General features: G+C 41.3%; 1 protein-coding gene across 2 annotated transcripts in view; it reads right to left on the bottom strand.

The window, feature by feature from the left end:
- The window catches only part of LOC127672651 (zinc finger protein 431-like), a 51,527-nt gene that overhangs the window by 2,425 nt on the left and 24,844 nt on the right, over positions 1–24,258 (bottom strand). Inside the window, exons 1-3 of one of the 2 annotated variants that reach the window (XM_052167957.1) lie at positions 21,447–21,563; positions 21,174–21,234; positions 19,426–20,301 (exon numbers count right to left, since the gene is read on the bottom strand). In XM_052167957.1, coding sequence (XP_052023917.1) covers positions 19,426–20,301; positions 21,174–21,234; positions 21,447–21,480 — 971 coding nt within the window. In that variant the 5' untranslated portion in view covers positions 21,481–21,563. Of the gene's footprint in view, positions 1–19,418; positions 20,302–21,173; positions 21,235–21,446; positions 21,564–24,258 lie in introns of those variants that run through there. The other variant, XM_052167956.1, reaches the window with a different exon arrangement.

The raw sequence follows: 24,258 nt of genomic DNA, 5'->3' as shown, positions 1-24,258 counted from the left end.
TCCACAATACTGATCAGACATCTGAAAAATTGTATGAACAATTACTAACTACAAGTGTGATGGGTAAACTGAGTGTATTTGCACATGTCCTTAGTCATAGAGGTACAGGCAGGCGTATGTCATACAGCTGGATGCTGGCATGGCCTATGTAATATGTTCTATGAGACCAAAAGTTATATATTAAGACCCTTAATCCCTACAAAAATCAAACAAGGAAACAAAAATGATAGAGAACTCACAGTTCTTTACTAAAAGTTCCCACCAAGAACTATACATTCACTTCAGATCCGTACTCATCTTGTACAAGCATGAAGTGCAACAATTTATACTATAACATTAATAAAATTTTATTAAAACGCAATGCATGCTTAAACAGTTACAAATGAACAGATGAAACTATAATAATATAAATTTTGATCATAAATAAGCAATGTAAGGCAGGAGAAAGAGCTCAGCAGTGGAAAGCTCTAGCTGGTCTTCCACATTGTGTTTGTCAATTTCTCAGATACACATGGGGACTATCAACTACTAATTACTTCAAGATCAAGAATTCTGAGATCATCTTATGACAAGTGTAAAGAAGAAACATATGATATACATATTCCTATACATAGGCAAAATATTATTTATTCAAACATTTCAGAAGAGTCACAAGTGTGCGGAAGAACATCACACACCTGGAATCCAAGGACTCTGAATACTCTGCTAGTATTGATGTAATGAACACATATCAACTTGAGAAATAGTATATAACCTATATATTTGGCCAAATTTCAAAGTGAAACATGAGGATTAAAAGTTGCGCAAAAATATATACTTATTGCGCAAAAACATGTCAGGTGGCTTATGTGGTCCCTATGTCGACTATGAGGACAGGAAGGATTTCACAGAGAGAATTTGTGTTGAAAAACAAAAACGAAGGAATAAAATTAAAAAAAATTAAGCCCCCGGGCTTGCAAAATAACTTAGCATTAATTGCAAATAGGGCTGAAGCATCTTATGTGATTCAGGGACAGAGTTTAAATATTGACTGTATGGGAGCATGAGAAGAAAGCTGAAGGATCAGTTTCAACTACAGCACAGTAGACACACAGAACAAAATGTTTCCCGCCTAATAGAAAATCAGGAACACACCTAGAGCACAGGATGATTGAAGGCCCAATGAAACCTCGTCCAGCTAGAGACACACCTTATGGGCAATCTCCAATCCTTAACATTATTATGGTTACAATGTTATGCTCCCAGATAGGAGACTTTCATAAGTGTCCAATGAGAGGCTTCACCCAGCAGCTGACTGAAATAGATGCAGAAAACCAAAGTAAACAAGGGATGGACCTTGTAGATGCTTAAGGAAGAGTTGGGGAAGAATTGAAAGCCCTGAAGATGGTAGGAACTCCACAGGTAGTCTAGTAGACTCAACTAACCTATAACATTGGGGACAATGAGAGACTGAGCCACCAACCAAATAGCAGACACCGGTTGTACTAAGGCCCCTGGCACATAAGTAGCAGAAGTTCGGGTTAGCCTTCATGAGGGTCCTCCAACAACTGGAATAGGCGGTGTCCCTAAAGCTGCTGCATATCTTTGGTTTCTGTTCCTTTAACTGGACTCCAATGTCTGGCCTCATTGGGAGAGGATGCATTTAACCAAGCGGACAATTGAAGCCCCACGTTGTGGTGATACCCTGGGGACCCAATAAACAGCATTCTGACCATGGATGCTATAGGCTTATGTTCATCCTGTGATGAAAATGCATTCAGTCTACAGTGATCCTAATAGTCTGCTGGAGCTCCTACATGGTTCAAATGTCTAAAGTGTCTTCTGACACTCAAGGCAATATCTAGAAAGTCGAATCTTTTAAAATCAGAAAGCAAGTCCTATCTTTCCAATATAAAAATGGTAAAGAATAAACCCTTCCTCTTCCAGTAGACAGGAGTGTACACTCCTTTTTCAACCACATGCCATGCCTGCCGGGAGAAAAGTTAGGCTTTCCATAAGATTCACCACACTATTTATTATCCCACATGCAATTTACACAGCTCTACCTAACACTGTACAAAAACCAGAGACAGCATAACCTATATCCTGACTAAGTCTCCTGGTGGATTGTTAAGATCATAATTTCCTGCCTGAGACTTCTGCCAGCTTTCGCCATGAGCAAGCATTCCCTCTTGAAAGTACCCGCCAAACAGTTCAGTAAATGGGAAAAACCTAGTCAACATTCTCTGATAATACAGAGAGCAAACAATACCTTGGGAATAAAATTACCACCTAAACAAGACAAACCCAGACACAAGTATCTAGACATATTATCACCACAAACCCAGATACTTAGATATCAGCATAGGAATATAATTAGCATAAGCCAGGAAAATATGTCAACAAGAAATCCAAGGTGTCCTGTCACAGCAGGTCCTCAAAAATTAAAACGTGCAAGAGTTCTGATAAAAAAGTTGTTTTGTGGAAAGGAGAGGAGTGACAACTTGGGGAAGGGATAGGGTGCACAAGAGGACCTGGGGACTGGAACACAGATAGGGAGCAGAGAGCCTGGGATGAGAATATTGAAAGACTATAGCAGGGGCTTGTGTAGAGAACAGAAAGAGGGAACAAATATAGAGAGCAGCTGAAGCTAGTGCTCCATGTATATAAAGCACACCTGACAACAGCAGCAGCTGATGGAGGCAGGTAATGACTTAAGCAGGTACTCAGTCCCTGAGAGCAGGCCATTGAAATTGCCTGCACGTTGACAACTACAGAGGCAAGGTTCACACACACCGAACAAGAAAGTAAGATAAATAGAATAAATGGACTTATTAGTCAAAAAAAAAAGAATTTGTGTATAAAATTTTACTGGAACTAAATAATGAGGAACACCGCAATGTATCAAAAGCAAAGACTTCAATTGACTGTAATGAACGAATATCAGCTCAAAGGTCAAGAAAATAGTTTTAATGAAATCTTACATGAATAATTTCTAAACTAAAGATAAATATTCCTATTAAGGTACATGAAGCATCCAAAATACCAAATAGAGTGAAACAAAAAAAATTTCCTTGCCACAAAATATCTAAAACACTATACATGTAAAGACATATGAAAACTGCAATAAAAATGAAACAAAAACAAATCATAGGTTAAAATAGACCTGTTAGTTTCATTCCTGCCCTCTCAATGGGTTGTATAAAACACAAAATGTTTTGGACATATCCTTCAGAATCAAGAAAAGCATCCATGATGGTTCTACAAGCAAACCAATGGTACAAATGGTGTGGGAAGATCCAGCCTTGATAGTAATGTTATTCAGAGGTCACCATCTTATTTAGCAAGTAAGAAGCATCAGTAGAAACCGCACAGGTAGTCATATCTAGCTGATGTTTCCCATCCAACCACTGATATGAGCCTGCACCTCAGCACCCTCTGATCAGCCACCTGTTCCTCCCCATTGCGGGAAGAAACTGTGCTTACCATGTTCAGATTTCAGGGCTTCCCCGAGGTCCCCTCACAGCACAACACAGAACAGCAGAGCTCCAAGCAGGAAGCAGTGAACTATCCTGGTCTGCAAAGCCACAGGGAACTTGAAGAAAGGTACCCGGAAGATCCCACCTCTTTCTTTGAATGGCAGGTCTGGCTTGAGTTCTAGATTGGCCAGTAAGCCTTACCACTCCTTACAGTTAAATTGTGCCTCTAGTCCAGGGTGAAATTTTTTACAGATCTTAGGAGTGGAATGCACTCACTTAGCATTTGTGCCCTGCCTTGCAAGAGGACTTTCACACCAAGCAGCCCTATGGAAGGACCCCACTATTCCACCTCAGGTGATTCAGCTGCCTGCTACTCTCCTTGTTAGCAATGACCCTGCATTGACAGGACCTAAATTCAGACCTTGCCTGAGCTTTCCTCAGAGCATTTGCCTTCCCCTTCATGTGATCAAAGTTAATAAGTTGCAAAGCCCAATCCTCAGGTGCACTAAAGTTATCAATCTGACTCACAAGGGGAAGGGTGCCCAGGCTATTAACTTTAAGTAGTGACTTTAGGAAACAAGAGTTTTCTTTTCTGGCTTCATGCTGGGATCAGGGAAATTGCAGCTCCATTTCACAGGAAGAAAAGTCCTTGATTTTGAAGTTTCCCTTGACAAAAGACAATATTAGAAGAAGAGGACAACTGTCTCTGAGTTGAGAAGATAATAAATCTTCTTTCTACATACACAGAAAAATTCACCTTCTCTATGAGATATTTTGATCTAGAGAATCTGTGCTAACACAACTGTGGGTTTTTTCCCCACTTGGCAATTGAGAAAGATGTGCTGACTATAAGTAGTGTTCCACACTGTTTGTCATGTTTCCTGGTTTTCTCCCAGGTTTTATTCATATGTATCATCTAGTAGAAGGGAATTGTATGAAGCCACATAGCAAGCACATGTTTCCTAAAATCCCTCTTTAATGTTAAGAGCCTTGGGTCTTAACTGAGCTCCTTTTTCTGATGGGCCAGCTTTATACCTCCAGTGGAAGTCATGTAACAGGTTATCCCCCTAGATATCAGAAAGAAGAAGGGAAAATGCTGTGCAGAATTCTCAAACAAGCTATGAAGTCAGGTCACGATGAGTGCAGGATCACTGCCCACAAAGGGGAAGAGAAAGCAGCTGAACAACCCCTCAGAGCCTCAGTTGCAATGGTGTATCCTCCTCCAGGGCTGGGTGGGGGTGCAGATGGATGACATTCTTGGAGGACAGGCACAAATGCTATGGGAGTACAAACCTGACCTGAGATATAAGAAAGGTCTAGCACAGGACTGGAAGCACAATCTAACCTTGAGGACAGGTAAGAATCACTGGCCAATCAAGGATACCAGGCAGACCTGCCAATCAGACTGAGAGGGAGGTTCTTCCTGGTGCCTTGTTGAAGTTTGTTTTAGCTTAACCGGCTTGAATGACTCTCTGTGTCCTGCTTTGAATGATGTTCTTGGCTGCTGTGTGGTGACCTCAAGAAAGTTCGATTTTTGACACACGTTGAGCACAGGGTCTATCTCCATGAAGAGGAGAAAGTGGGTTAGCACTGGAGCTGGGGTGGTGGGTCCTCCCTGGCGCTGGATGGGAAGCATCAGTCACATGTACCCAGATGTGGCCATCTTTGTGGTCCCTTGTGGTGCCCCTCATTTGGTACATCAGGTGGTGACCTCTGAATAACTTCACTACCAGGGCTGAATCTGCTCCAAACATTTGGACCAGGGGCTTGCTTTTAGAAATGTCATGGGCAGGATGACAAACATGGACAACCCTAGTTTGTCTTGATTCTTATACAAGTCCTGCCCTCAACATTTGCCACTTATGTGTAAGATCCACCTGCAGTTAATTGGGTAGAGCAGTTAAAAGGCATCTCATATATTGGGGAGCACAACAATATTAACCTGTCATGTAGAAGAGTAGAATTTATAATGTAAAGGACTTACCAACCTTAGGCAATAGTGACAGTAAGTAGCATTAATTTGATAGAGGACTGCCTCAAAAAACACCCCACAGATGAGTAGTGTGCTAAGCAGTCTGGCTAGAGACTAGGATGCTAGGATTCACATATTTGTTGACCAGGTTTCTCGAGATATATGGCTGCAAACCATAACAGGTGAGGCAACTGTAATGTACAACACAAATGTCCATTTGCTTGGCACATGCCCATATCAAAAATCAGGACTGTCATAAGCATTTCCATGGGTCATTACAACATCACAACCAACATTAAGGCCTGGTGTGCCTCAAGGGCTCATTCTCTAATTGAGAAAAGCACAGTTCTGCCTCAGTGGAAAGACTACACTAGCTGACAGCCATTTGAGAGGGAAAAACACCTATGCACTCGCAGTCAGGAGCTGAGCATGACTGTCTTCTGAAAGGCTCTAACAACAACTGAGACAGATGCAAATACTTACAGTCAATCATTGGACTCAGGTCAGAGTCAGGGGATGACTTAGGGGAAGGAATGAAGAGGCTCTGAGAGACGCCAATCCCTTAAGAAGACCAACAGTGTCTAGTAACCCAGATTCCTGGGATCTCACAGAGACTAAGCAATCCACCACAGAGCATGTATGGACGGGTGCATTGCCGCAGGAACATATGTAGCAGAGTACCGCATTGTGTGTCCTCAGTGGGAGACTATACACCTAATCCTGCAGAGACTTGATGTCATCAAGGAGAACGGCAGATGTGAGGTGGTTCTGGGTGCGTGGATAGCAGGAGTGGAGGTGGGGTGATGGAGCACCTCTCAAAGTAAAAGGGGAGGGGGAGGGGGTAAAGAATGCTGGGAGGTGGAACAGGAGAGTTGGGCGACATTTGTAATGTAACTGAAAAAAATTATAATTGATAGGGGTTTGGAGAGAGAGAGAAAGAGAGAGAGAGAGAGAGAGAGAGAGAGAGAGAGAGAGAGAGAGAGAGAGAGAGAGAGAGAGAGAGAGAGAGAAGCTATTGTATGGAGGGCTAGCCTCATCCAGCATGTCTTTCCAAAAGGTCCTCATGTATATAGACTGACATAGCTCTTCTCAAACCCAGGAACATGCTTGGCAGAGCCAATAACCGGCTGGGGCTTGGGCCTTGGGAGCTTCCCCCTTACTCTTCCTCCTCCCCTACCTCCTCCCCCATCTCCAAGAGGATATCCACACCTCCCAACTCCCAGACCATCCCAATCCCTGGGGCCTCACATCTCTCAGGGGCTTAAATGTGTCTTCTCCCACTGAGGACAAACCAGGCCGTCCTATACCATATATGTGAGGGCCTCATGTCAGCTGGTTTATGCTGCCTGGTTAGTGGCATAGTGTGTGAGAGATCTTGGTTGTCTGGGGTAGTTGAGATTGTTGGCCTTCCTAAGGGTCACCCTATCCGTCAGCCTATTCCAGCTATTCCATAATTCAACCACTGAGTTCCACAGTTTCCACCCAATGTTCCATATAATATTTTGTCCTGGAGAGCAGATAAAGAATTTCTTTGCCTCAGACTACTGGCCAATATACTGAAGAATAGGTGAAAAAACAGGCAATGCTCTGTTATATATGAGGTCCTACTGAAAATAAGAAATTGTGTTCTGATTTCATCTATGTAGATTATTTAGTTAATTTGTATGTTTGATTTGATACGTGGTTTCTATTTGTAGCTATGTCTGTTCTGTTACTCACTTTCTATACAAGGTCATAGAAACAGATCTCTTATCAGATTTTCTTGGAAGATACCAGGGGAGAAATATCCACAAAAGCAATATGATGAATAAATTTGTAGTAAGGATTTGAGAATTTTATTTCTTCCAGAGTAAACAAAGCAAGTCAAGGGGTAAAGATTTTATGAATAATGTACAGAAGATTGGCAGATATGATATTTCTAGTCATCAATAGAGGAGCCAGTGAGAGTGATTTCAAAACTAGATACATGCACTGTGATCCATTAATTATAGGTTTGTGTCAACATTTGATAGAGTTCCTGAATTATTTATTCAAAAATATGATTTCTCCCTGATCTTTTGGATAGAATTTCTCTCAGGTCTTTTTAAAATGATGTAGACCTTGGGTACAAAGATGCATCCAAGCATCCGTGCACTGGATGCCAAGATGGAGAAGATCTCCACAGCAACCATGACCTTGCCCTTGGTGCTATGGTAGACAGGGAGGAAGGTGACCCAGACACTGCAGAACACAAGCAGGCTGAAAGTTAGGAACTTGGCTTCATTGAATCTGTCAGGAAGATTCTTTGCAAAGAAAGCAACAGTGAAGCTTCCAAGGACCAGGCAGGCCAAGTATCCCAGGACACAGTAGAATGCAGTAACCAAACACTTGTTGCAAACAATGGTGATGTGACCATGCTCAGAATGTTCATCAATATCAACAAAGGGAGGAGAAACTGCTAGCCATATTGCACACAGAATACGTTGGAATAGAGAACATATGGGGATAATGTAGTTGGGTGTCCCAGATACTAGGAAGTTTCTCAACTTTCTTCCTGGTTCTGTGATTTTGAAAGCCAGAACCACAGTGATTGTTTTGGCCAGAATTGTGGAAACAGCAACAGTGAATACAATTCCAAATGCGATTTGCTGCAAGATACAAGTTGCTTTGTTAGGATGGCTAATGAAGGAAAAGGAGCACAGAAAACAGAACATGAGGGAAATGAGTAATACGGAGCTGAGGATCCTGTTATTGGCCCTCACAATAGGAGTGTCATGGTGCTTGACAAAGACACAGAGTACCACAGCTGTGAATGCAGAGAAACAGAAGGCTATTAAGGCAAGAGCCATACCGAAGTGGTCTTCATAGCTTGGAAACATCACACCTCTGTGAATGCATTTGTTGTGTTCTGTGTTGGCATACTGGTGTTTTGTCCTATCACAATGTCCCACTGTCCCATCACAGTGCCACACTATCCCATCACAATGCCCCACTGTCCCATCACAATGACCCACTGTCCCACAACAGTTCCCCATTGTCCCATCACAATGCCCCACTCTCCCATCACAATGACCCATTGTCCCATCACAATGCCCAATTGTCCCATCACAGTACCCCATTATCCCATCACAGTGCCCCATTTTCCCATCACAATGCCCAATTGTCCCATCACAGTGCCCCACTCTCCCATCACAGTGCCCCATTGTCCCATCACAATGCCCCATTGTCCCATCACAATGAAACATTGTCACATCACAGTGCTCCACTGTCCCATCACAATGACCCACTGTCCCATCACAGCGCCCCACTGTCCCATCACAATGACACATTGTCACATTACAGTTCCCCATTGTCCCATCACAATGACATACTGTCACATTACAATGCCCCATTGTCCTATCACAATGCCCCTCTCTCCCATCACAATGCCCCATTGTCCCATCATAATGCCCCATTGTCCCATCACAATGACACACTGTCACATCACAATGCCCCATTGTCCCATCACAGTGCCCCACTCTCCCATCACAATGCCCCATTGTCCCATCACAATGCCCCATTGTCCCATCACAGTGCCCCATTGACACATCACAGTGACCTACTGTTCCATCACAATGTCCCATTGCACCATGACAGTGCCCCATTGTCCCATCACAATGCCCCATTGTCCCATCACAGTGCCCCACTCTCCCATCACAATGCCCCATTGTCCCATCACAATGCCCCATTGTCCCATCACAATGCCCCATTGTCCCATCACAATGCCCCATTGTCCCATCACAATGTCCCACTCTCTGATCATAGTGCCCCACTATCCCATCACAGTGCCCCACTATCCCATCACAGTGCCCCACTGTCACATCACAATGCCCCATTGTCCCATCACAATGCCCTACTCTCCCATCACAATACCCCACTGACACATCACAGTGCCCCACTGTCCATCACAGTGCCCCACTGTCCATCACAGTGCCCCACTGTCCATCACAATGCTTTTATTAGTCAGGGCTCTTCTGAGTCACAGAACATATCTGTAGTCTCTATATATTTAGGGAGTTTCTCGAGGACTCACAGTCTGCAGTCCAACTCCCCAACCTTGATCAGCAGTAGCTCTAGATGTACGTCCAAAGATCTAGCAGTCGCTCAGTCCCATGAGGCAAGCAGGCAGAAAAGAGTGTCTGCCTCCTTCCAATGTCCTTATGTAGGTCTCCAGGAGAGGTGTGGCCCAGATTTAAGGCTGTCCGTCTCCAGCAGGGGTCATGGCCCAGATTAAAGGCTTCTCAGTCTCCAGCAGGGGGTGTGGCTCAGATTAAAGCCTGTCAGTCTCCAGAAGATGGCGTGGCCCAGATTAAAGGCTGTCAATATCCAGCAGAGTGTGTGGCCCAGATTAAAGCCATGAGCTACTGTGACTTTAATACCAGATGATCTTGAACTCGGAGATCTCCTTGTCTTAATCTTCTGGAATTCACAGACTCCATGCATCAAAATCTCCTCGCCAAGATCCAGGTCAGAAACTTGTATCTCTGAGCCGCCAAATTAGGATCACAGGTGAGCTAATTCTGGATTAATTTTGAGATTGTAATTAGGATTCTTAACATTCAGGCCAAAAAATTATCTCTTCCATGAGAATATGAAATTTGTAACTACATGGCCACATAGGGCTTTACAGCTATATCCTTCCCATGCAAGGAAGGACTCTAGAGACCAGGCTAGAGATCACTGCCAATGCTCAGGCTTGGTGGTCATTATCTCTCTCCAGAAAACACTCATCTCCTGGAAAATAGGATCTGCATGGCGTAATGGGGTGTTGTTAGATTTGAATACACTTAGAGGCAGTCGGGTGTGGTACACTGTGATTAATTCAGTTATAGAATAGGTTGGAAGTGACTGAGGGACAGATGAGAGCTGTTTAGGAAATGGAGAATTTGGACATCTGTTGACAAATTTGGACACACAATTGTTGGGGAGTGTCTGGTGTGATGGGTTTCTCACAGCCTGACTGACAGAGCATGGAATACAGAGAATACACTATACCCTTTGTTTTCATCTCTCAGTCAGAGTGTCAGCTTTCTTGGCAACTTGGAATCCTGGCTGGGTAACAAATCCAAGTGAGGACTGTGGTGTCTCCAGAGTCCAAATAGGCACACTAACTTTTGTGTTTCTTTCTTTGTAGTGGGAGTGGCCAAGTACAATGTCTTATCTTCCACCTTATAAATAATGTTTCTGTGTTCCCTACACCACTAGTTTCCTAAGCATTTTACTGAATTAGAAGACTACTAAATTTTAGGAGGATTTATTTTCAGTCCTCTGCTGCCCTTATGGGTTGGTTACCAGTGAGTTGAAATTGATTGACACCTTGTGCTCTCTAGGAAATTTCTACATAATGTGCACTTTAGATCATTAATATGTTATTTATTGGAAGACACATATGATCAAGATCCCTTCTATCTTAGTTATGACAGAGGACTTCAAACATAACATATCCTCAAGGCAAAACTGTAAAGATATACAACTGTCAATGCCAGTTTGTTGTTCTAGATACAGTGGCTATCAGACTATAGCAACTCAGAGCAAAATATTATTTTGACACATTACATTCTCAGATCTCCTCTGAGAACCATGTCTGTGAGAATGACACACTGTAAGCTTCCTGAATCATCAGATTGGGTGTCAAACATATTTCTAATTCAGCCAAAGAACTGTCAGGATCACGGACTGGGTACTTTTTCCAACTCAGGATTGTTTTAGTCTTTCAGTTGGATGAATTGTTCAGTCTTTTGATGATGGTTTGCAATAGACAACTATTTAATCCACAGTCATGAGCCTAGAATTCATGACAGGGCATCTGATTATGAACACTGCATATGAGTGCTTGGGGACTGTGCCATTATTCCTGTTTTCTGTAGCTGCATGATTGGGGGCTCCTAAGCCAAGTTGTACCCTGTGCAGTTGTTAACAAGCCTGGCCAGGCCATCTTTGATGTTACCATAAGCCTGTATAGGTAGGCAGACAAAATATCTAGCTGCTTACATGCCCAAATCTCTACAAGATAATGGTAGAGCTGAGATCCAGGGAGCAGAAATTTCAAGCATTTGCCAAAGTCTTTGATGTCTCACTGGATTGAAGGCATTCTCTCTTTTTTTGGTCCTCAGCCTTGTCTGTACATTCTCTATGCCGTCTAACTCTGCCAGTTGACTTGTGTTCCTCTACCTACAGAGGCTGGGGTAGTCCCCTAACCTCCTCCCTCCAACTATTATTATCAAGAAGTAGGAAAGAAATCAGAGAGTCTGACCACTCACCTGATGCCCAGCGAGAGAAATGACCTGCAAGATTGACTGGTATTTATTACTGATGGATTATTGGAATATAGCTATTTATTGTTTCAAATCTTGACTTAAGAACAGGTGCCCCTTTGTCTAATTCAACATTCAGTGTTCTCATGAGGATTAGGTGTGCTGACACACCCATTAACACATTCTTTGATGCCTAGATTATTTTGGGTAAATTTTTCTTCTTTCCCTACATCATTTCCTCACAAAATAAAGGTACACAGTGCTTTCTCTTTTCTATCATTTCCTTTTTTGTCCATATAGTGTTCCACAAACTTATTTGTAGAAGGTCTATATTACTTAGGATCCTTGTCCACACACAATCTGAGTTGTTGCCCAGTGTGTTGCTTAACATGAATCTTTATATTTTGAATTCACTGTCCCAGGTAACCACACCCGCTCCAGTTTCTTTCCTTTTTGCCATCTGCCCCATATAACAGACCCACAAAACCTCACCGCACACCCACTGCTTCCAGACTTCTGGTGAGTGTGTTCCATGGGGACCCTGAGAATGAGAGAAAAAAGGAATGTCAGTTAAAGAAGGTGGTGTTTCTTCTGATTTCTTCCCAGCAAACGCATGCGTGCTCACATGTGCACACACAAACACAAACACACACACAAGCACACACACAAATGCAGTCACAAATGCACATACACACATACAAACACACATAAAAACACACACACAAACACACACAAACATACACACAAAAACACACACAAAAACACACACACAAACACATACAAACACACACAAAACCACACACACAAACACATACAAACACATACTAACACACAGACACAAAACAACACACTCATACACAGACACACAAGACACACACACACACACACACACACACACACACACACGCAAGCGGGGAAGTCCCTTAGCTAAAGGTCCTTTCAGGTGGACTTCCCACAAGTATGCACTGAAAGCTTGCCATGATGATTGTGTTGTGAGGGCCGGATCTGGTAACACAGTGGCTGCCCCTGAACCACAAATTATTTTTTCATCCTGTGTGGCCTCGATCCCACACCTTTCTAAACAGCCTCACTCGGGGGCGGGAAGGGGGACCCTCCTCAACAAATCTTCTCACAGCACTGCTTTCTGTACACACCCCGATGGAAACACAGTCACAAGGTGCGTACTTGATGAATATTTGCCAGCAGAGAGGCCTGAAGAGTCACACACCTCGTGAGTGTGAAGTCCCACAGCAAGACAGTGGTCAGAGTGCTTTGAGTGACAGCCATTCTGCACACACAATGTACACACATACACACTCAGAATGGGACTTACTCGTTACATTGTGACCAGTTTCCCCTCCTGTAGAAGAAAGGTCCCTGCGGCCACACAGGCTTGACCATTGGCCGACCTTAAAGCACAGTTCAGTCATCAACACTGCCTGGTCTGTTCCAAGGTGGGAATAGAGGGCATCCCACAACTCACGGCTCCGGCATGATCAGTCGGACGTCTCTCAGTCAAGTGCTGCTCTGCTGAGGCTGTGTTCCAAGGCTGTCGCCAACACCTCCAACACCACCACCCACCCACACACACACACACACACACACACACACATATGTTGAGAAGTCGTAGCAGGGCAGAGAGTGACGGGAGACCAATCCAAGTTGCCGCCATGGTGACAGCCATGTCTGAAACACCACCAGTTCCGATGCAACTCCTGGGACATAGGAGACCTTCACACAGTCTAGGAATGGATGGGTTGTTCTGGAACAGGAACAGACAGGCCAGGGGTTGGTCCTGCTGAGCTTTTGAAATTAAGAACTGAGCTCTGGGTGGGAAGGCTTGAGTGTGTAATAAACCAATATGGCCAGGCCTGGTGGCACTTGACTTTGATCTCCGCATTCTGGAGACAGAGGCAGATACAACTATGGTCTACATAATGAGTTCTAGGACAACCAGAGCCACATAGACTCTGTCTCAAAAAATAAAATAAAATAAAAATACAATAAAATAAATAAAATAAAAATACAATAAATAAAATAAAATAATAAAATAAAATAAAGTAACATACACACACACACACACACACACACACACACACACACAAGGAGAGTATAATAAACCTCTATGGCCAGGCTTGCTGGCACTTGCCTTTAATGTCAGCAATCTTGAGACAGAGGCAGATAGATCTGTGGTCTACATAATGAGTTCCAGGATAGCCAGAGCCACATAGACTCTGTCTCAAAAATATAATAAAGTAAAATAAAATAAAATAAAATAAAATAAAATAAAATAAAATAAAATAAAATAAAATAAAATAAAATAAAATAAAATAAATAAAATAAATAAAATAAATAAAATAAAATAAAACAAAAATAGTAACCTCTACAGCCCTAACAAATATTTTTGAACATTGACTGTAAACCAGAAGTTAAAGTGTTCACCTAAGATTCCCATTTAATTAATATTTATGAATTCCCTACTGTTAGACAGGAATTTTGTTTTCCCATACATTTTGATTTAGGGGATTCCTGTTCCCTGAATCTGATTTTAGATGCAGTTCTCGATGATACTTTTTACACAGCCTCAAACCATGGATGCAATTCCTTCCATGAAACCCTTTCAGCTCAGTGACAGAGGTGTGGACAGAGCAGGGTCAGAGGTCATGAGATTATAGTTAATGTTAATAACTGTAGAGAAGCAGAGGTGGCCATGACCATATGGAGAGAGGGGGGAAGGGAGAGGAAGGGAGAGGAGCCCAAGAAGGGGCAAGAGAGAAGCTGAGAGTGAAAGGATAAGAGAGGGGGAGGGGCAAGCAGCCCCTTTTATAGTGCACCAGACCTACCTGACTTTGCCAGGTAACAGTGGAGCGGGGCATAACTGGCTGTTCCCAGGTAACTGTGGGGTGGAGCTTAGACAGAATCCTAACAAGGGGGAGGTGCCTCGGGGCGTGGCTGTAAGGGACGGCCTTGGTTATCTTAACTGGTGTGGGAAGACCCACCCACTGTGGGCGGCACCATTCCCTGGCTAGGATCCCAGGCAGTGTGTGCAAAGGGGTTGAGCAGCAGCAGGCGGTCATTGCTCTTGGTGTCCTGATTATTTACACACCTGATGTGAGTGAGCAGCTGCTTCACACTTCAGAGTGGCATTGCCCACCATGAGGGACTTTATTGTGAACCGTGACCTGGAATAAACCTGTTCTCCTGACAGAGTGTTTTATCAAAGCCGCAGCAGTGACTAAGATACTTGTGAATTGACCTTTATCCACTCAAGGTGGTCACAATGAGAGGTAATGTTGTGTTTTGTTTAAAGAATTTTTATTAGATATTTTCTTATTTACATTTATTTTTTGTTTGTTTGTTTTTCTTTTTTGAGACAGGGTTTCTCTGTGTAGTCCTGGCTGTACTGGAACTCACTCTGTAGATCAGGCTGACCTCAAACTCAGAAATCCACCTGCCTCTGCTTCCCAAGTGTTTTTTTTTTTTTTTACATTTTTTTATTTTTATATTTATTTATATATTTTGATATATTTTTATATTATATATTCATATGTTTATATTTATATTTTATTTACATTTCAAATGTTCTCCCCTTTCCTCATTTCCCCTCTGAAAACCCTCTATTCCCTCCCCCATCCCCATGCTCACTAACCCACCCACTCCTGCTTCCCTGACCTGGTATTCCCCTACCCTGGGCCAATGAGCCTTCATGGGTCCAAGGGCCTCTCCTCTCATGGATGACCGACCAGGCCATCCTCTGCTACCCATGTGGCTGGAGCCAAGGGTCCCTCCATGTGCAAACTTCGGTTGGTGGTTTAGTCCCTGGGAGGTCTGGGGTTACTGGTTGGTTCATATTGTTGTTTCTCCTATGGGGCTGCAAACACCTTCAGCTCCTTGGGTCTTTTCTCTAGATCCTCCATTGTTGACCCTGTGCTCAGTTCAATGGCTGGCTGAGAGTGTCCCCCACTGTGTTTGTCATGCACTGGCAGTGACTCTCAGGAGACAACTATATCAGGCTCCTGTCAGCAAACACTTGTTGGCATCCACAATAGTGTCTGGGTTTGGTACATGAGCTGGTTACTGGCCCCAACATGCTTGCTTTACCCTAACTCACCCAAACTGTTATTGCAACAACACTGAAGGTAAGAGGAGGCCCTTTGTCCACAGTCCGGCTATGCTGGCAGGTCTTGAGGTGGCCACAAGATGGCTCACAAATTTGTCTAGAGTGAATAATATAAGGCAGAGAGAAAATAAAAGCCCTACAGCTTTTTTAGACAGGGTCATGGAGACATGTTTGACAATACACACCCATGGACCCTGAATCACCAGAAGCAAAGGCAGCAGGGGCTTGAGCTTTTGTCAATCAGGGAACACCAGCTATAAAGACAAAGCCCCAGAGGGTGGAGTAGTTAGGAAAGAGTTGTCTAAGAGATTTGAGGACAGTGGCAAAGAGAGTATTTAATGGAGGACAGACTGCAGAGGAGATGCAGATGGGAGGAGAGAAGCAGCAGACTGGGGCCTCAATAAAGGAGATGAGGGGGCCCTGAGAATCAAAAGTGCCTCCACCACAAGATCAGGGTAACCCTAAAAGTGAAATGTAAACCCACGAGTTTTTGTTGATAAAATTCAACATTCCGTTTTGCTAAAACAGACACATAGAATTTCTTCACCAGTTTACAAGTGACTTCCCAGTGGCTACAGAAACAAAAGAAGCATGGAGTACTTCGTAGATGCCTTAAAAATTCACACTATTTAAGACTCTGCTAAAAAAAAAAAAAGCCTTACTCTGCCAACATCAGGTGACCTTTGTAGACCTGTGGACTGCATACTCAGACCAGGGGTCCTGGCATTAGACAATGTCCAATGTGTAACCAATGGCAAAAGCTAACAACCACTCTATTTACACCTCAGTCACAATGGTTTCTGGGTAAAAATTATACCAGAAGGACTCATTACCAGCCACCCTTCTTGAATCTCCCCAGAGTATCTACTCAGCTGCCCTGCTGTCAGAACCTGACCTCACTGGATGGGCCTCTGTATGACTGCTCACATAGATGTAGGGGTAACGGGGTTCACCAATGGCAACTGCCTCATTCAGGATGGACAGAGGTACGCTGGGGCAGCGGTGGTGTCAAATACCGAAGGCACATGTGGAGGACAGCACCTGGCAGGAATGTCAGCCCAGAAGTTAAACTGGCAGCTCTGAAATGTCATTTGAGCAAAGAAAGGACATTAAAGTCATTAGCGCCACTTCCTGTGGTGTAACAACACTTCCTATTATGTTACAGTCACTTCCTATCAAGTCACAGCCACTTCCTGTGACAGTGACATTCACTTCCGGTCATAGAATGGGAACTTTCTCTAAAACTTGAGATAATTCCTGTGATATACACTCACTTTCGGTTAGGGCCAGTCCCTTCCTGTGACATCACAACCACTTCTGGGTGGGGCATGGACACTTCCTGTTCTTCAAATGGTCACTTCCGGTTCTGATGTGTCTGCTTCCTGTGGGTACATAGACATAGGCATGCCTTTCTCACTGTGGTAAGGTTATCTTTTCCCCAGGGTCAAGACACAGAGGGCAGGTGTGCCACTGCTACCTCTCATTTCCATGGGACCATTTATAAGGAGAGGAACCTTCTGATGAGCAAGGTCTAAACTCCATCCCAGAGAGCAACAAGATAGCCCAGGGGGCGGCCCCCAGAAATAGGGTTCCTCATGTCCTTGATTGCACCAGACCCAGGAGACCACACACTCTCTGATGAGAAAAAATGTATGATCTGGGCCAAAAACCCGTTGATATCTCAGTGTTGTAAGAGATGAGGGAGGACAGCTAACTGACTACAAACTAATGTTTGAGAGAAAATGGGTCTACACAGAAATAAAGGAAGAAATCAGAGACTTTCTAGAGTTCATGGGAAATGAATATGCAACATACACAATCTCATGGAACACAAAGAAAATCAAAGTGGAGCTAAAAGAAAGTTCACAGCACAAAATGCCTACATGAAAAAATTGGAGAACTCCCATGCTGGCAATTTAACAGCATGTTTTAAAGGCTACAACAAAAAGAAGTGAGGGAGCAAAGAAAACGAGGAGGAGACATCAAGAAATTTTCAAGTTGGGGGATGAAATTGATAAAATCGAAAGAGAACAATTCAGAGAATTAATGAAACATGGAGTTGGTCTTTTGATCCTTTTATTAGACAAGATAAACAAACCCCTATTAAAAGATAAAGAATATACAAAATAATGAAATCTAAAATGAAATGTGGGATTAATTAACAGGAAATGAAGAAACCCAGAGAGTCGTAAAGTCATAGTTTAAAAAGTGTGCATTCCACCACTTGGAAATTCTAAAAGAAATAGCTAACTTCCTCAATAGATTCCACATCCCAAAATTAAACTAGAGAAAAACAACTTAAACTGACATAAACATGAAGGAAAACAGACTTCATTAAAAATATGTCCACAATAAGAGCCCACGTCTATGAGTTTTAGGGTAGAGTCCTACCAGATTTTCAAAGAGGATTTAACAAGAATTCAGTGTATCAACAATAGAAAAACAAAATAAATATTAGTCAATTTATTTTCTGAACCCATGATTACTCATATATCCAGTCAAGAAAGACTGTGTGATAAAAAAAGAATTACAGACCAATTACCCTAATACCACAGATTCAAAAATACTTAAAAGCTAAAACAAATAAAATAAAATATAAAACACATCAAAAGATCATCCACCATTAACAATGAGGAAGGCTTCATCCTAGAAACAGTGATGGTTCAACAAAATGGAATTAAAGTGTAAGAAAAACCAAGAATTGATCATCTCATGAGGTAATGTAAAATTCTCTGTCAATATTCAACACCACTTCATGATAAAATTCTTGGAGTTCTGGTGCTTACTGGGGCTGGAACACGGCTCCTTCTATTCCATTATCAGCAGCTTTCAATATTTCAAATATATCACTGCCTAATCTTGGCTTTCCTGGAACTTGCTTAGAGATCTACCTTGATCTCAAAGATCTGCATGACTCTGTCTCGTGAATGGTGGGTTAAAAAGCATGTAACACCATGCCTGGAACTAAGCTTTTCTGTTTATAATTTAAACTCAGAACCCAGAATCCAAATCTATCTCTTGGCAATTTGACACATAATTGTATCTTCATGTGTCTACATCAAAACAGTATCCAGGTAATAATAATTCCTAACATGATACAGTTCACTTTCATACAACTGCAAATCCATATGTTTATGTGAATGTAATTTTGTCCTAATGTAACTATTCCTTTAATGCCATTGAATATTCTTGATCAGACGATTAATCTTCATTCAACTTCCTGATGATGCCTTGTACTTTGAACCTTTCTTTTTTTATTGTTCCTTTCTTAGTTTCTGTGTTTGTTAAAAATTTTCATGCCAAATTCTATGCGTTGATTTCCGTGACTTACTTTGTCAATACAATTAATGTAAACATCTTTACCTTAACCTCAAGAAAACTCTTCAGACGAGGGCAGCAAACTTCTTTGCAAAAGCATCAAAAAAAAAAAAAAATCTGCAGAGTGGAAATAATCCCAAGCACACATGTCTATCATATCCTACTATGATACTCTCCTAACTCCCACTTAATTCATGATCATAATCATTATCTTTCTCTCTAGCACACAGAATTTGGAGACTTATCCCTGGTGAAAACACTTTACCACATTGATCACATTAATACGTTTTCTGTCCGGTGTGTGTTCTTTTATGATACTGGAGATGACTGGGTCTTGTAAAGGCTTTACTACATTGATTACATTTATAAGGTTTCTCTCCTGTATGTGTTCTTTTATGTCTTTGGAGAGTACTGCACTGTGCAAAGGCTTTACCACATAGACGGCACTCATAAGGTTTCTCTCCAGTATGTGTTCTTTTATGATACTTGAGATGACTGGATCTTGCAAAGGCTTTACCACATTGTTTACATTCATAAGGTTTCTCTCCGGTATGGGTTCTTTTATGATATTGGAGATGACTGCGCTGTGCAAAGGTTTTACCACATTGTTTACATTCATATGGTTTCTCTCCAGTATGTGTTCTTTTATGATTTTGGAGATGACTGTGATAGGCAAAGGCTTTACCACATTGATTACATTCATAAGGTTTTTCTCCAGTATGTGTTCTTTTATGATATTGGAGATGACTGCGCTGTGAAAAGGCTTTACCACATTGATGGCACTCATAAGGTTTCTCTCCAGTATGTGTTCTTTTATGTGTTTGTAGATTACTGTGCCATGCAAAGGTTTTACCACATTGATTACATTCATAAGGTTTCTCTCCAGTATGTGTTCTTTTATGATATTGGAGATGACTGCACTGTGCAAAGGCTTTACCACATTGATTACATTCATCAGGTTTCTCTCCAGTATGTGCTGTTTTATGATACTGGTGATGACTTGATCTTGTAAAGGCTTTACCACATATATTACACTCATAGGGTTTCACTCCAGTATATCTTCTTACATGCCTGCAATGATAATTAGCACATGTGAAATCTTTACCACATTCATAACTCTGATCAATCATATAATCTAAATGAATTAAGTTTACAATTTGTCTAACGGTAAAGAAGCAGCAGATCTTACAGTTTTAGTAATTTATATGTTCATGGTGTTCTCCCTCATCATGAGTAGTTCAAGACCCCTGTGATAGTTATTACATGGCTCATATTTATAACACCATCTTTTTATATGATGCATTTTAGCTATCTGAAGAAAGAACTACTCTGATCTTTATAACACTGACTGTATTCATATTTTCTTCTCTCGTGTGAATTACAACACTTTTGACTGTTAACAAGGACACACATTTTGGGATGTTCCCTGTAAAACTAGAAAACCAACTAATTGCAAATATCTTTCACATTCCTAATTTCTATCAAAGTCAGAATACTATGTATCTTCTTGTTTTAGAACAAAAAAAATTATGTTTCCTCTTTCAATATCCCTATGCTCACATCATTTTTATCCATTGTGACACACGATATACCTAATAAAAGAATGATAAATGAAAGTTTTACACATTGCATTCACATTGTTTGAACAAAAACATTCTTGATACTCATAAAATGGTCTCTCACCAAACTTAACCATAGTACTACAAGAATATGAGAATCACCAAACTTTCTATAGACTAACTGATTATTAGAATGTTTTAGATATGGATTTATCATAATTCATTACGAAATTTCTAAATACTTTGAGGCTATACAGAATGTCAGGTCCACAGGATAGCTCTAATGGAGCTATTTACCAAATGGATACATAAAGCAGATACTGGAACTTGAGGTGCATTGTTTTGTAAGAATATTATAATCATAGCTACACCTAAACGACTGTTATTTTATAGTCTTGCTTTTAACTGGAGATTCCATAAGATATTAAATTTTCTCCAGAGACAATTTTGTATAAGCTTGCACATGAAAATTACCTTTCATGTTTTCTACTACTTTGACAATGTTCTTCAAGATGATGGTCTTCCCAATTACAGCCTAAAACACAGTACAAGAAAATGAATGATATACTATTAGAACATAAACAAAATTAAAGATACTGTGAATTTTAACTGTACTGTGAAAGTTACAGTGATAATTCAGTGAAACTGAATTATTCAGCTCTACTTTCATATAATTAAAATAATAGAAGATCATCAATAAACAAGAAACATTTGTTTCCTTCTGAAAAAAAATAATAACAGTCTTACCTATAGCTTTGAGGTTCAGGTAGGTTTCAAACATCACATTTTTGTAGAGACTCTTCTGGGAAGGATCCAGCAAATTCCACTCTTCCTCAGTGAATTTCACATGCACATCATCAAAAGTCACTGCATCCTAAATATCCCATACAAGTGTACAACCCAAAGCATGATACTAACATCACCGGAAAATAAATATATGCTTTTTCAAATATATATACACATAATTCTCATGCTTTCTCTGCTTATTTTCTGACTCAGAATTTATAATTACTGTGTCATTTTAGAAGGAGCTTTGATTATAAGATACACCTCTGTCACTTTTGAACACTTTGAATAGGATACAGCTTTGCCAGAGAAATCCAAATTGAGAGGGAGATGCAGAGGAAACAGATCCACAATACCAAGCACACATCTGAAAAAATTGTATGAACAATCACTAACTACAAACATGATGGGCAAGCTGGGCGTATTTTCTCATGTCTTTAATCACAGAGGCACAGGCAGGTGTATGCCATTTACCTAGTCACCAGCATGGCCTTTGTAATGTGTTCTAGGAGACTAAAATGTATATTTTAAGACCCTCAATCCCTACAAAAAACAACCATGGGAAAAATGATACTGAACTCAAAGTTCTTTATGAACGTTCCTACAAAGAATTATAAATTCACTGCACATCTGTTTTCATCTGCCAGAAATATGAAGTTTAGTCTATAACATTTGGTCAAATTTCAATACTAAAGATATGGATGAAAAACCACGGAGCCGGGCGGTGGTGGTGCACACCTGTAATCCCAGCACTCTGGGAGGTAGAGGCAGGTGGATTTCTGAGTTCGAGGCCAGCCTGGTCTACAACGTGAGTTCCAGGACAGCCAGGGCTATACAGAGAAACCCTGTCTCGAAAAAAACAAAATCCAAAAACAAAACAAAACAAAACAACAACAAAAAAAAGAAAACCCACACAAAAATATGCTTATATTACAAATACAAGACATGTGTCTTTTGTGGTTTCTCTACCACTTTAAGGACAGACAAAGCTGCACAGCGAAATTTGTTGGGGAAAAGAAAAGCAAAAAAAAAATAATAATAATAATAATATAAAAATATAAAACAACTAGACTTGTAAAATAGATTTTCACTGATTAGCAAATGTATCTATTGCATTTTATATGATTAAAAGAAAGAGATTATAGTGCATATATGGGAGCATGAGAAGAAAGTTGAAGGGTCAGTTTCAACCACAACATGGAACACACCAAGGACACAATGTTTTCCCTCTAAAAGAAATGCGGGGTAAAATCTGGAGCAGAGACTGAGGGCATGGCCAATGAAAATTTGCCCCACTTGAGAGTACCATCCTATAGACAAGCACCAATCCATGACATTATTAATGACAGTCTGTTTTTCTCCCACACCGAAGCCTTGATTAATTGTCTATTGAGAGGATCCACCCACCAGCTGACTGAAAAAGCTGCACAGATCCAGAGTCAAACCTTGCATGGACCTTGGGGACTATTATGGAAGAGCTGGCAGGAAGATTGAAACCCCTGACAAGGATAGGAACTCCACAGGAAGACCAAGAGACTCAAGTAACAAGCACCCTTGGGGACACTCAGAGACTAAGCAACAAACCAAATAGCATACACAAGACGGACTAAGGCCCCTGGCACATATATAGCAGATGTGCAGCGCAGAGGCTCAGAAGGTCGTCTAATAACAACTGTAGCAAGGGCTTTCCCTATAGCTGTGGGGGGTGGATATCTTTTGAATCTGTTTCCTTAACTGGGCTGCCATGTCTGGCCTCAGTGAGAGAGGATTTACTCAACTCACAATAGAATTGATGCACCAATTTTCGGGATACCTGTGGCCCCCACAACCTCTCAAAGACAAACAGAGGGGACGGGAGGAGGGACTCTGCCATGGCAAGGGACATATAATGGGGATAGTGATAAGGGTGACAATGAATTTATAAATTATTGGAAAAGCAAAAAAAGAGAGAAAAAATAAAGATTTCATTCTATAAACACTATTCTGGAAGGTATCTGGAATGGCTCCTACCACAAGATCTTCCACAAGCTTCACAAAGAAAGACAGACAGGTCAGACAAGCAGCCAAAGACATCATCCTCTCTGGCAGCTTTTTGTTTCAATCAACTACATACCCTGATCACTATAGGCAAAGGTTCATCATGTGATGTAAATTCATTCATTCTTTCTTCAGTGATCCTAGCAGTCTGCAGGAGCTCCTACACTGTTCAAATGTCTAAAGTCTCCTTGGACACTCAAGGCAAAATCTTGAAAGTCACATCTTTTAAAATTTTGGCTACTTTCTTTCCCTGTATACATCTTTCTGTGGTAGATTAACCAATACCTTAGTTATCTCAACAAGTTGTGGTCGCAAAATGCAACTCAAGCATCATCCTCATAATTTCACTGCAATGAACTTCCCTGGGGTGCTGACTATACAAAAGAATGGTGTAATAGTGCCAAACTGAAACCATACAGGAATAATCCATAATCTTGAAATGTATCATCTATCAGTTTTCAGAAGACATACCATATGAATGATCCTCTCAAGTTTGACTTCTATGTTGATGGACTTTGCGTCACTTAAACCACATTTGCAGCAGGTTTTATTAAAAGTTCCTTCTTGCAACTAGGAAACACATTGCCTACTCCTTTTATGAATTTAAGACTTAGCTGGAGGAAGTGTTACACTTAGGATATGTTCTGAGCCATCTATCCACAAGGGTATGTGCTCCACTAAGTTCATATCTGTTTCATTTATAACAGCTTGAAACTAAGAAAAAAATTAAGATGTA

This window comes from Apodemus sylvaticus, chromosome 22 (assembly GCF_947179515.1).
Source record: "Apodemus sylvaticus chromosome 22, mApoSyl1.1, whole genome shotgun sequence".
NCBI classification, from domain to species: Eukaryota; Metazoa; Chordata; class Mammalia; order Rodentia; family Muridae; genus Apodemus; species Apodemus sylvaticus.
This window is presented reverse-complemented; position numbering and strand designations above follow the sequence as displayed.